The 14,979-nt window shown below is 37.9% G+C and overlaps 1 protein-coding gene across 6 annotated transcripts in view; it reads right to left on the minus strand.

Moving 5' to 3' along the window:
- Positions 1-1,285: 1,285 nt before the first annotated feature.
- The window catches only part of CSNK1A1 (casein kinase 1 alpha 1), a 57,129-nt gene continuing 43,435 nt past the window's right edge, over positions 1,286-14,979 (minus strand). For 2 of the 6 annotated variants that reach the window (XM_003829039.6, XM_003829041.5), the window contains 3 exons: positions 13,967-14,073; positions 12,380-12,528; positions 1,286-3,807 (listed from right to left, as the gene is read on the minus strand). In XM_003829039.6, the coding sequence (XP_003829087.1) occupies positions 3,800-3,807; positions 12,380-12,528; positions 13,967-14,073 (264 nt within the window). In that variant the 3' untranslated portion in view covers positions 1,286-3,799. Of the gene's footprint in view, positions 3,808-4,381; positions 6,238-7,945; positions 12,529-13,966; positions 14,074-14,979 lie in introns of those variants that run through there. The other 4 variants (XM_003829040.6, XM_008954458.5, XR_010112238.1 and 1 more) reach the window with 2 other exon arrangements.

Raw genomic sequence — 14,979 nt, forward strand, 5'->3', positions numbered from 1 at the left:
CCTTTTGACATGTATCCACCTTTTTGTTGTTGTTGAGACGGAGTCTCACTGCAACGCCCAGGCTGGAGTGCAGTGGCGCGATCTCAGCTCACTGCAACCTCCATCTCCCGGGTTCAAGCGATTCTTCTGCCTCAGCCTCTTGAAAAGCTGGGATTACAGGCGCCCGCCACCACACCCGGCTAATTTTTGTATTTTTAGTAGAGACAGGGTTTCACTATGTTGGCCAGGCTGGTCTTGAACTCCTGCCCACTTGGGCCTCCCAAAGTGCTGGAATCACAGGCGTGTGCCACTGCTCCTAGCCAACCACTTTTTTATTTATTTATTTATTTTTTTAGATTTCCTTTGTGGCACCATAATAGAATGTTCCAGGTTCATCTCATATTTCTCCATCCCAGGAGCCATTATTACTCTACTTTTGAGTATGTCCTCAAAACTGGTCTAACAAGTCATTTCAGAAAATAATTTCACTTCAACAATACACTGTTTGTTGATTCAACACAAACTGCATGGGCTGCTTAGATCAATTTACACTTGGTTCATCGCCATCTTTGGCTGTTTCAAACATACACTGCTAAAAAAAAAAGATTGTCATTAAGAATATTACAATAGAAATGGAAGTTTTGAGGCGGAAGAAAATCCCCCAAAATGTAAGCAATGGTAATAATGCATTTAACGTACAGTCTCACAAAGTCTCACTTAAGAGAGCAGCACACCCAGGACACATATATTGATCTGCTGACACCACTTCTTTACTATACTTCATATAGATGTCCTCACATCTTGATTTACATGGTTATAACTGCTTAAAAACTGGCAAAGAGAAAACCTAAAATAATGCTTTATACCAGTTTGAGTCAGAACCAAACTGTTCCAGACTAGTTGGAAAACGACCCAGGAACTCACCTGCATTAAATGCTGAATTTAACTGAGCTAAAAATGTCTAGGCCATCCCTTCTTAGAATTCCCATGACTCATTCTAGTCAAAAGCTATAAGAACATATTCCTTAATAGTTCAGCAAACTTTAGGGAAAACTAGCTCATTGTCTTGGGTTCTAAAGTCCTTTTGTTTGATTATTTTTATTATAATGAAATTAAACCTATGACTATTACAGTATGCTCAGCTTAAAACATTTATGAGTACTGCAAGGACTAACAGAAACAGGAAAAATCCTACTAAAAATATTTGTTGATGGGAAATCATTGTGAAAACAAACCTCCAAATATTCATTTGTAAGCCATAAGAGGATAAGCACAACCATATGGGAGGAGATAACCAGTCTCTCCCTTCATATATATTCTTTTTTATTTCTTGTTATACCTTCCCAAAACAGAGACATTCAACAGTAGTTAGAATGGCCATCTCCCAACATTTTAAAAAAACTGCACCCCCCAATGGGTGAACAAAGTAAAGAGTAGTAACCTAGAGTTCAGCTGAGTAAGCCACTGTGGAGCCTTAAGTGGTGAGGTCTTCCAATTTCAGAGTGATGTGTCTTCAACTTGTATCATCATTTTAGCGGAAAAACATAATTTAATTTTGGTGAAATGAGATTCATCTCGCAACAGGATTAGTAACAGCATTCACTGAATTTCACACTCTTCTTTTGTGAACAGTGAAGAAAATGAATGGTAGCTAGAAGATCAATGGGATTCCAGCTCCAGCTGCAGATGGAATGACGATATACCAGGACAAAAAACACCTATATTTTGATTTACAAAGCTAACAGCAGTTTTAAATCTGCAACTTAATTACAGACCAACTACACCACAACCTTTTCAAATGGCAAAAATACAAAAAAGTGTTACAAAAATATTTCAGAAAAAGTGCATAGTCTAAGTGCATAGTAAATAAAAGCACTGAAAAATATCTTGCTAGAGGGAGTTCAGCTTGGAAGTTATTACCAAAGCTAAACATTTTTATTTTACACAAACTATACTCAAAAATAGCTTTATGAGACCGATTTCTGGCTAAAAGTATCAAAGGGTTTATTAGTCAAGAAACAAATACCTCAACCGACAAGGGTGGATAGAAAAGAAACAAAGAAGCTGCCTACCCCAAAAGTTCAGACTTAATAAAATTTCTTCAGTATTACGGTACTAATATCCCTTAATGACAGAATGTGATAATCATGGAATTAATTATTGCTAAAGTAGTTTTCAAATAAAAAAAAGAAAAAAGAAAACAAAACAAATTAAACTTGACACAATCTGACCAAACACGTGTCAATGTACAATTTCAAGGTTATTTTACAAAATACCTACATTTACACAATAGGCTCCCGGCAGCATTTCCAGACAAATGTTCTTTTAATTTATCCTGACATGCTATAAATGAATAAATTACACTATTTAAAAATTATCATCAGTAAGTTTTCCTTTCTCATGGGTCAGAGAAAAAGAAATGAGCGTGCAAAGAAGATTGAGAGGAAGCGCACGCACACAGATAACTTAAAGAAGCAGGAGGGGCTGGGCAGGGTCAACAATCACTGAACCTCACACAGTGTGATGCTCTCCAAGGGTGAAAGTCAACTGCTTATAGCCATTTCAAAAGTATTTTAAAGAAAAATGTTTTGTAGGGAAACCCTTTAATGCTTTCATTTTTATTCAAAATCAGTCCAGCTGCTAGTCAGCGGGCAGCAGCTACAATACCAAGTTCTGGCAGTTGCAGTACTAGATATTGTGCCTGCAAGTCATAAAAAAAAAAAAAAAAAAAAGAAAAAAATGAAAGAATGCCTTTCCCCTTCAGACAAAAGAATTACTTTTTTCATTTTTCTTAAAAAAAGAGGAAAAGTTATAACACGAAACCTAAATTGACTTGCAAAGGAATACCATGTAACAAATGGCTTGAAGTAGTCTATCAAAAAATTGGGGAGATTTTTATTTAATAGTGAGTCAGCAAGGCATTTTTTGTTGTTTAAAAAAAATCTCATTTCCTTACAGAAACAGTTTTTAGTTTTTAATGAACTTGTAAACAAAAAAGCTCCCATTTCAAAATAAAAACAAAATCCCAGATCATATAGATGTTTACAGTGATTACATTTATCTAAGCAACATACATACATGTTCAGTTGTAAGATGTTAACTAAATTTCTGTGACAAATATGCTTTTTTTTAATACCAAGAACATTATAGAGTTAATGCAGAGTCCTAAGGATAATCTAGTAGTCACTAAGTTTTTCTTAAGTCTTCACTTTAGATGCTGTTATTTCTAGCACAATTAAGCAGGCAGAGTCTTTCATATGCTCAAACACTGGAATCTTTGGTTGCTACCATATCAGCTGGCTTGCAGACAAGAAGCCAACCATTTTAAGAATGTTTTAAGTGAACAACTTGCAAACCCCAGGGATGGAAAAACCCTAAGAATGCACAATTGTGAGCATTTAACAACCATCACAACTGTGGCTGAAGACTGTTCATGCCATTCTTCTGAAATGAGATCTCAAAGCAGTATAGTTCAAAACAAAAGGTTTTAACAAAAAATTGGCATATGCACAATTTCTCCACCAATTTTTGTGTGTCAACCATTTAGTTAACTTTTCCACTTGAAAAAATGCAATAGAAAACCGGACACCATGTTTCACTATCTCAGTTAATATTCACAATTACAGAGGCTACAACTCAGGATACAGCATCACCAATGCTGCCCAGAGTCAGTTTATACTGAAATTAAGTTCTTTACACCAAGTAAATGGTTGTCCACAACCACTGGCTAGTGTACATATGAACTAAAATTTCTAGATTTGGGGAGAAACAAATGCTGCTCCGATCATCTGCTCTGCTTCTTCTGTTCCTCAATTCATGCTTAGAAACCTGGTAAAAAATCAAAACAAAAAAAAAGTTAAAATTCCAAGTCAAAAATTTTAAATTACACCCAAAATATGGAAATTGGGTGGAACTGAGCCAATAATTATAGTGGCTCATGTTATTTCGTCTCTTGTGAAAAGTATTAGCTCAACTTTTTAAAACAGAAAAACATGAATCTATACTTAAAACTAATTTTTTCTGTTTTGAATGACTCTAGGAAGGAGTGGTACAGTGAATTCAAAGCCTCTCAGCATACTAAAATAATTATTAGTAATTCAAATGAGCATGTTTCTGCATTTTTACATATGCAGAACATATTAGGCATTCACATATTTATCAAATCAATGAAAAACAGATTGCTTTGCTTTAACTAAAGAATACAATTTTAATCCTACCATGGGCACAAATTATTTCTGACACAAATTAAAACGGTTAGCTTTAATAATAAATGCATTCAAAGCATAATTATCTGTATTATTTTACTAAACAAAGACCTGAGAAGCATGTAATTTCTGTAGAGAAACCATAGACCTTTAAAACTTCTTTACCGGCCGCATTAGAAAGACTGTTTTGTGACTCATTTAAAAATGTAAGCAAGTGATGCTTTTTTGGCTTTATTTACTTCTCAAGCCTACACATTCTACAAATACTTCCCTCCTCCACCACAAGTAGACCCTAGGGCCTCTACATAGGCCCTAGGCCAAGTTTGAATACAAGAAGCCTCAGGTCATAACCACACTTTATCTACAGCTAAAGGCAAAGGGAGAAAATATGCCTGTCCCACAGCAATAGCCTGAAAATCTCTTAAGCACCGTTTTTCCTCTCACCAGACACCCACTCTGAGGCACCAATGCTCCTTTTTCTACCTCCTTACAAATGAGCTAGAAACTATAGCTCATTCTAGCCCACTCCAATCAATCCTCACTTCTTCAGCCCAGGTCATGTTTTCTTCAATCATAAACTGCTCCTTTTCTTTTAGTTCTTTTTTCTTTTTTTTTGGAGACAGTCTCGCTCTGTCACCCAGGCTGGAAGGCAGTGGCATGATCTTGGCTCACTGCAACCTCTGCCTCCTGGGTTCAAGCGATTCTCCTGCCTCAGCCTCCTGAGTAGCTGGGACTATAGGTGCCTGCCACCATGCCTGGCTAATTTTTGTATTTATAGTAGAGACACAGTTTCACTGTGTTGGCCAGGCTGGTCTCAAACTCCTGACCTCGTGATCCACCTGCCATGGCCTCCCAAAGTGTGGGGGTTACAGGTGGGAGCCACCGTGCTTCTTTTACTTTTTAAACATTTGTTGGGCCATCTCCCATGGGCTTTGTGGGAGAAACAAAATAATTCTAATATTTATTTCTTATGCATATATGCCCCTTTTTTTTGGGGAAATAATAGCGAACATACAACAGAGTAGGTGCATAATAGATCTTTGTTGCCTGGGTACTAAGTCCATAAGCACCAAATGCCAAAAATGAAAGATAACAAAACTTTGAGAATATACTTCACCATAGGGAATATCATTTGATGCATGTTATTAAGAAGTATTAGCGAGGTAAACCTTTCTTTTAAAGGTTGTCAAACCAAACCTTAATAAAAATCTGACTATACCTTGTGACCAAATTTCAATTTTAAAATACAGGAAAAGTTTCAAGCTTCTTGTTTGGGAGTTTAAAAAAGAAAAAAAGTACAATACAGGATAAGCTATGCAGGTTAAGAAACTAAGGATTAAACAGAAATTAAACAGATTAAACAGGATTAAACAGAATTCCCCCATCAGGATTTGGTTTCAAGTCTTGCAATTCTTCTTAAACATGATTTAAAAAACGTATTTTCACAACTACTAAAATTGCTGGGTTTTATCATAGTTTTCTTACGTAATCATATTAAACTAATTGTTATGGTGAATATACCAAATGGCTTTCAAAGGGAAAACCACCATCACTAACAAACTAAAATGGAAACATGCTACATTGTCAGTCAAAATACAAGGAAACTCTTGTGCCTTTAATAGCAAGAAAACTTCAGAATGTATCTGTACATCTTTTGACCTGTTATCTGAGGAATTGCTGAGTCAATAAATGATTACAATTGTTTAGAAACTGGTAAAAGGCTACCCTAACAATATTCCTGGTAGAATAGAGCAGTCAAATCCAGCTTTAACTCTTCAGATGGGTCAATGGTATGACATTCCAGCCAGGGATCAACATTTCTCCAGTGAATTGTCCTAAGATGTTACTGAAGTATGTTTAGGAAAAAACCTCAATAGGAATATTCAACAGGTATTCAACATTCAGTCTTGCAGTACTAAGCATTCTTTTCCCCAATACGCATTGGTCTTTGGTTTTTATCTTGCAGATTAGGTGGCTCATCCAGGCTTCCAAGAGTTCAAGAACCCATCTTCACTGTAACATCAGTTAAAATGAGGAATGAATCCCTTTATTCCTTAAAAAAAAAGGGGGGGGGGAGGGGGGAGTTAAAACAGAGTTGGAGGATGTGATGATTAAGAAGTTAATAGCTTAATTAAATTTCAAATCTGCAAAAAGCAAAAAAAGGTTTATTTTTATATAACTAACAAGGATATTCTATCCCTGCCCGCCACCCAATCTGAAATCTAAAATGTATGCTCTGGCCCAGACGAGGTGGCTCACATCTATAATGCTAACACTTTGGGAGGCTGAGGCAGGAAGATCACTTAAAGCCAGGAGTTCCAAATAAACCTGGACAACATAGTGAGATTTTGTCTATTAAAAAAATAAACAAAAGATATGCTTTTTGGGGGGGGGGGTTGGGGTCTTGCTGTTATGTTGCCCAGGCTGGACTTAAAACTCCTGGGCTCAGGAGATCCTACCACCTCAGCCTCCCCACAAAGTGTGTATCTGTTCTTATTCGTAAATTAATTTCAACTGTTTTCGACTTTTTAAATAGAACCAGAAACTAGTTCAAAGGGATATTTACGTAGCAATAAGGCTTGTAAGTTTGTGATGGGCTTTTGATATTTAGGATGCCTTCACGCTACAAGACAACTTTTTAAAAGTTATTTTGAATATATTAATTATGCTATGTCATTTATACTAACTTTTCCTATAACATGGTTGTGGTTTTTTTTTCTTTTTTTCTTTTTTTTTGAGACGGAGTCTCGCTCTGTCACCCAGGCTGGAGTACAATGGCGCGATCTCCGCCCACTGCAAGCTCCGTCTCCTGGGTTCACGCCATTCTCCTGCCTCAGCCTCTCAAGTAGCTGGGACTACAGGCACCCGCCACTACGCCCGGGTAATTTTTTTTTTTTTTTTTTTTTTTGAGATGGAGTCTTGCTCTGTCGCCCAGGCTGGAGTGCAGTGGCGCGATCTTGGCTCACTACAAGCTCCGCCTCCTGGGTTCACGCCATTCTCCTGCCTCAGCCTCCCAAGTAGCTGGGACTATAGGCGCCCGCCACCACGCCCGGCTAATTTTTTGTATTTTTAGTACAGACGGGGTTTCACCATGTTAGCCAAGATGGTCTGGATATCCTGACCTTGTGATCCGCCCGCCTCGGCCTCCCAAAGTGCTGGGATTACAGGCATGAGCCACCGCGCCCGGCCCCAGCTACTTTTTTGTATTTTTAGTAAAGACAGCGTTTCACTGTGTCAGCCAGGATGGTCTCAATCTCCTGACCTCACGATCTGCCCGCCTCAGCCTCCCAAAGTGCTGGGATTACAGAAGCGAGCCACCGCGCCCGGCCTTTTTCTTTTCTTTTTAAAATTATTTAAAATAGAGATGAGGTCTCCCTATGTTGTTCGGATGGTTCTCAAAATCCTGAGATCAAGTGATCTTCCCATCTAGCCTCAAAAATGCTGGGATTATAGGAGTGAGCCACAGTGCCTGGCTGCTTGTGTGGTTCTGTTTGTTGCACAGAATTAAGCTTGGAGAATTTTAAATCAGATTGGCAGTATCTAAAGTTAAAGAATAATTAAAAAAAAAACCTGTAATAACTCTTCCTTCCCTATAGAAACTAAAAGAGTATTTAAAGTTGGGAAAGATAAATGACAATTTTAAGTATAGGAGGTATACATTATTCCTAAACTGCATTAAAAAACAGACTGAATTGTTTTGTCTTCCTTATAACAGAATTCATTCTGCTACACATTTCTGACGTTCTGGAGTTTTAAAATACCTGTTTATAATTGATTCTTTCCCCAGCTGGTAGATGGTCTGCATTCAACACCACTGAGTCACAGCAACGCTGTATTCTTCTAGGTCTTCTAACAGTTGTGCTATCATCCAGATGATCTAACAAGTTGCAGAATTTGAAGGTCCAGCAGTCTTGGAGACATGGACTCCAGATGACCACAAACCAACTCTTGCACTTTCATCGGCATTTCCTGTTGGGTTATTTAGATCTTTCCAGCTTTACTGTCCACAGTAAAAAAAAAAGCTGACAAAAATTCAAGATTTCAGCAAGAAGATGCGGTTCCCTGGTACTTCTTAGAATTGAGTGTATTCAGAGCAGTGTGTTCAGACTGTCCAGGTATTTCAAGATCTTCCCCTGTGATGTGGGTGTGCTGCTGAGTGACCAGCACATTCCTAGCAGCAATTGGTGAAGTCAGAAAAAGTCAAACTAGACATAAACGGTAGATGCAGCCCAGTAAAACTGGAAGGTAATTCAAGGAAGACTGTGGACATGGTAGGTCAATATGATAGAAAAATAATATTTGTAATCCCCTCTGAATGTCGATACTTTGAGAGCTGTCTATATTATTATGATAAAACTCTGCTTAGTAACTATGGTTAGGGTAGTAAACAGATGGGTTAAGATGATGAGAGTACAGAATAGTAGAATTATCCAAGAATCCGCCTTTGGGTTCACTACCTTCTGAAATTCTCCCCCACCTCTGCCTGCCCTCAATTAAAGAAACACTGAACTTCATTAGATTTTGAATGTCCTAAAAATATTTCATTTTCCTTTACTTATTTTTAATATCTTGAAAAATACTTTTTTGATAATCACATATAGTCAAAGGGAGTGAAATAAATTTCGAAGTGTGTTGGGTGTGAATCTTATGTATTTTTCTTGGGAACATGAATAAAAACAGTAATTATAATCTTGTAGTAATTGAACATTAAAAACTAGTATAGATAATAAGTGGCATAAAGAGAAGTCTTTTGATGGATATTGGAATGGAGTATTTGAAAAGATCTAAAGAATATAAGGAAGGCAGAAGTCTGCCTATTATTTAATAGGCCCACATTAGCTAGATAAGCCAGACTTAAAGAATCTTTGAACATTCTTATTAAGTTATTAAAACAACACCATTTTTACTGAAGAAATATCAGATATATTTTTCAAAAATTACCATATAAAACATTAGTAAATGCTACCATTTTGGGGATTTTCCTACATTAGAGATTTACTTGCTTAAAATACACTTATGAAACTTAGTTCAATAATACTAAATCCTCTGAAAATTTAACTCTGTGAAGAGTAATATAAAAAGCACCTTCTAAAAATTCCTTGTTGTGACACAGGGTCTCATCTGTTGCCCAGGCTGGAGTGCAGTGGCATGATCACAGCTCTCATTGCAGCCTCAACCTCCAGGGTTCAGGTGATACTCCCACCTCAGCCTCCCAACACAGCTGGGATCACAGGCACTCACTACCGCGCCTGGCGCTTTTTTTTTTTTGCGGGGCGGGGGGTTGGGGAGGATGTTGGAGGGAGCTGGGACAGGGTCTTACTATGTGGCCCAGGCAAGTCTAGAACTCCTAGGGTCAAGCAATTCTCCCACCTCAGCCTCCCAAATGTGTTGGAATAACAGGCATGAGCCACTGCGCCTGTCCTAAAGTTTTTAACAAGAAAAACCCAGTAGGATGTTTTCATCATTATTAAAACGATTTATTATTGGGATCAATGAATCATTGAGCTGTATGAGTTCCTTTTTTTTTTTTTTTTGAGACAGAGTCTCACTCTGTCACCCAGGCTGGAGTGCAACGGCACAATCTTGGCTCACTGCAACCTCCACCTCCCAGGTTCAAGCAATTCTCCTGCCTCAGCCTCCCAAATAGCTGGGACCATAGGTGCACGCCACCACACCTGGCTAATTTTTGTATTTTTTGTAGAGATGGGTTTCCACCATGTTGGCCAGACTCTCGAACTCCTGGCCTCAAGTGATCTGCTTGCCTCAGCCTCTCAAAGTGCTGGGATAACAGGCGTGAGCCACTGCACCCAGCTGAGTTATTTCTTAAATAAAGAACCACTATAGTGGACCTTAAGAGACTATGCTTTTAAATGCCCTTGTTACTTAGAGACTGGAAGCAGGAATAACATAGAGCAATTGTTTTCAAACTCCAGAATTCCTAGGAGATTTCTTAAAGGATAACCTGCTGGGCTGGGGGTAGAAGTTAGGGGAATATGTTCCTCATGCTTATTTCATGCCTAAGGCCCGAAGGCCAGCTACATTTTCATAGTTTATGAGAGTTTCATGTAAGATTTGTCTTGAGCACAAAGTTTTGTATTAAAAAAGAAAAACAGATGTTTTCAAGATGTCAAAGAGCAAAAAGAAGTCTGTGTTCTGTGAAATGGCACTTTTCAGTAGCAATACAGATGTACTGCCTTGGAAGTGTATTTCTGAAAAGCAGTCAATGACATGTGATGTGTTTTATGAAAAGCCTAATTTTTCAAGTCCATGTTTATGTGATAATTTGTATGACCATTGTCTCTAATGTCACTATAAAATTTTTATAAGATTTTAAGTTGCTTTTACAAAAAATAGCTACAATACAAAATAAGGCTTAAACAAGTTTAATTACAGTTCTTTCCCCCGCCCCAATGAAACTAACTCAGTGGATCCAACTTCTCATCTTTAAGACATGGATAGGGCAGGACACAAATTCTGCTTGTTTATTGAATAAGAGACACACAGTAAACTAACAAAGAAACTAACTTAAAATAAGGTAATTCTTTCTGAAATCTGCTGAATGCCTGAAGTAAAATGTTCTAGGTCAGAAGAGATTTCAATCTAATTTTAGTTATAGAAACTGCAACTTGTGATGATCCTATTATCCCAGCTAGCTTTCGGCAAAATTGGTTTCATTTTGTGAGAAAAAGCAAATATACTATAGGTTGTCAGGTGTAACAAGTCCTTGGGTTAGAGACTCTATTTGGTCTTACCTAAAATGGTAGGACTGTTTTTCAGTGACATTAGCTACATAACACATTATGAACTTCTTGGCACTATGATTAGTTATACGATGATTAAAACACTCAAAAGGAGCAACTATCCCAACTGAGATGCAGAGGCAGAGCACTGTGTGAACATTAGGGTTTGCTATCCTGAGTTTACATGTCACCATCTGAAAAACCCAACGACAATAAACCTTCAACTTTGAATCCTTCCCAAATACAAAAACATCGAATAGAAGCATCTCAACTTCATTCCTAACAGATGAGCTGCTGGGATGAGGATGACATCAGTTAATAATATTTCTTGAAAAGTATCTTCAGATTAGAATCTATTTTTAAATTATAAAATAGTTTAAATACAACACTAAAAATGTGAAGCAAAGATTAATCTATAAAGGCCAAGTTCAGACTAGGGCAGTATTCAGAAATTTAAAAATTAGAAACCAAGAGCCAAATCTTACTTGCCCACTACTTCCAGAAAGTAAGCAGGTATCAGGAGGTAAGCCCCAGAAATGGGAAAAGAAAGACAAAACATGAAAATGGGAGTTAAACTGTATAGCAACAGTGTGCCCTAACAGTTCTACTCCTTACAGGCAGTAAGAGTGCCAAAGAAAAGTAGAAAGGAAATAAGACTAGCAGTTTCAATGGCATTTGCCCCAGTTACCTTCAATTTGCAAGGCCTGGCTGCAGACTTCAATTCCACATTAAACCCTGGGAGCCTGATATTTGCAACATTGTAAAAAATCAAGCCAAAAACAAAGAAATCGTTTTGAAATTAAGATCATACGTAAACTGCAAATAAAAGAATTATTTTTGTGACTAGAAAAGATGTGCTGAGCTTTGCATTTATTTGAGCATTTAAGAGAGAAAATGAGATGCTCTGCAACTGAGAAGATAGACACTTTGGGGGTAATGCCAAACTCACCTCTTGAAATTACAACATGTTCACAATTTTCCATTTTAAATGCTAAAGCATTAACATGCAAAATAAAAAATCTTAACATTGTTAGTCTGAAATAAAGTCAAAATATGGCTAACCAAATTCATTATTAGAAATCAACAAGTGTTAGGTCTAGGATTTTGGATTGATTGATTATATTATATTCCCAACACCAAATTTTTGGAAAGGGGGTTAATGAATGAGTAAAAAAGATGCAGTTGTTAAAAAAAATGACCCAAAATCCCAAGAGAAATGATATAAATATACACACATATATGTATATACAAATACATATACATATATATGAACAAGGACATTTGGGTTTAAAGTTAGTAGTCAAATTTTCCAAGGACGTCTTTTTGTTTTTAACGCAGAGCCAAATTTTTATGTATTTTAAAACCACCTCCTTGATCTAACACTGTTAGAAATGAATTACCCAATTTTGTATTCAATTTTTTCCCTGTAACGTCACTTGGTTCTTGGCTACTAACCTTTCATGTTACTCTTGGTTTTGTCAGTTTGCTTGCCTGTGGGGGTTTGGGCCTGCTGACCCTGCCCACTGGAAGAGGCTGCCTGCTGTGCTGCTTTCTGCTTTAACATTGTCCAATCAAATGTGTAGTCATATTGATGGTTCAGGGTCCTGGAACACATAAAATATTTTATGTTAATCCTTTAATAACAGAGTCCAGTTATATAACCTACTAACTTTTTAAGACAGTGACAGCATTTCTTTACACAACGAATATTTCCTCAAGTGTGGCAGCTTCTAAAATATTTCTTATTATAGATGAAAAAGGCAGCATGAAAACTGAAACATGAAATCAAGCTGTCAGTTATCTAGGGGAATACTCATAAGAGGAGGTACTTCCTAAAAACAAGTAAGAGTAAATATTCAACTGGAAGTTTGGGAATAAGATGTCTGACTGGTACCTGGGGAAGACACTTTTCTGGGGTTAAAAGATTACCTGAATTCTCTCTTTCTCTTTTTTTTTTTGAGACCAAGTTTTGCTCTTGTTGCCCAGGCTGGAGTGCAGTGGTGCAATCTCGGCTCACTGCAACCTCCGTCTCGCAGGTTCAAGCAATTCTCCTGCCTCGGTCTCCTGAGTAGCTGGCATTACAGGCGCCTGCCACCATACCCAGCTAATTTTTGTATTTGTAGCAGAGACGGGGTTTCACCATGTTGGCCAGGCTGGTCTCGAGCTCCTGGCCTCAGGTGATCCACCCCCATCGGCCTCCCAAAGTGCTAGGATTATAGGTGTGAGCCATTGCACCTGGCAGATTACTTGAATTCTTTGTTTTTCTCTTTTGAGACAGAGCCTCATTGTCACCCAGGTTGGAGTGCACTGGGGGGATCTCAGCTGACTGCAACCTCCGCTTCCCAGGTTCAAGAGATTCTCCTGCCTCAGCCTCCCGAGTTGCTGGGATTAAAGGTGAGCACCACCTCACCCGGCTAATTTTTGTATTTTTAGTAAATATGGGGCTTCACCATGTCGGGCAGGCTGGTCTCTAACTCCTGACCTCAAGCGATCAGCCCGCCTCGGCCTCCCAAAGTGCTGGGATTACAGGCGTGAGCCACCGTACCTGGGCGGATTACCTCAATTCTTACTCTCTTCCAACTAAGAGTTTGAGCCACATGTAATCTATTTCCCCCCCCTTTTTCAAGACCAGTTCTGGGTTGTGCCTAAGGAACCCTACCCTAGTTTAGGACTGCTACCACTTGATCAGACTCCATGACTATGTGATATTTTAATTGCTTTTTATTTGGTACTGTACAAAGTTGGAGAGTTCCAGAAGGCACTGACAGCCACTTATATCTAATATGAATTATAACTATTCTGGAAAAGTTACATTCTACTTTGAGTATGATTCAACTCTCTATCCACTCCAAACTAAAATCACCTATTTACACTACAAATAGAAAAATGCCAAATTAGTCCCAAATAAATCAGTTTCTGAAACCTTTTATTCATGTTAGCTAGATCTGCTTTACTTTAGTATTTATCAGAATGAATTTGTTAGGTAAATTTAACCAATTTCCCTCACAGAGTTTATAATCTTAAAATACCTTAAAAACTGACCTGAAAAGAATGCGGAATAGCTGCCTCAGATACATGTAATCTGGGGCTTCCTCAAAGCGTAGCCCACGACAATAGTTTAAGTACATCGCAAATTCTGCAGGAAACCCCTATAGGTTCAAGGGTTAAAACAAAGTTAAAAACAAACATTTCAAGATAGAAAAATAAATGCATTTAAGTATAAGCAAAAAGATATTTTTGGGCCGGATATTTTACCATTTCATAAGAAGATATGAGAGCTACAATGATGGCTTGGTCTCCTCATAAATTTAAATAAAATTTCATGACCCTACCTACCCTATTATGTACAATATTAGTAGAAAAAATACATATGCTTTTCCCATATAGTGCTTTTCCTATACAGTACTATGTTCTTAAATAACTTATATAGCCCACTTGTTAAAACCTGTCATTTTATCAAAGTCCCGCCTCTTTGTGAACTTTTTTTTTTTTTAAAGACAGGGTCTCAATCTGTCTCCCAGGCTGGAGTGCAGTAGTGTAATCTCAGCTTACTGCAACCTCCACCTCCCAGGCTTCAAGCGATCCTCCAACCTCAGCTTCCTGAGTAGCTGGGACTACAGACACGAGCTACCACGCCCAGCTAATTTTTTGTATTTTTTAGCAGAGACAGGGTTTTGTCATATTGACAAGGATGGTCTCAAATTCCCGAGCTCAAGAGATCTGCCCCCCTTGGCCTCCTTGGTCTCCCACAGTGCTGGGATTACAGGTGTGAGCCACCATGCCCAGCCTTCAGAAGTTTCTAAATGGTTGCATGATATTCTACCTAGTATATACATCATTAACTTGTTCTTTACAATTGAACATTTGGATGTATTCTAATTTTTCTCTATTATTAATAATACTGCTAAGTCCATCTGTGGGCATAGAATTTTTCCATTTAGCTCCTTAGGAAAGATTCTCAACAATGTATAAACATTTTCAAGGCTCTAGGTATCAGTCACCAAAAGGATTTCCCCAATCAGCAATGTGGAAATACAAAATATTAAAAGAGCACA

This window comes from Pan paniscus, chromosome 4 (genome assembly GCF_029289425.2).
Source record: "Pan paniscus chromosome 4, NHGRI_mPanPan1-v2.0_pri, whole genome shotgun sequence".
Taxonomy (NCBI): domain Eukaryota; kingdom Metazoa; phylum Chordata; class Mammalia; order Primates; family Hominidae; genus Pan; species Pan paniscus.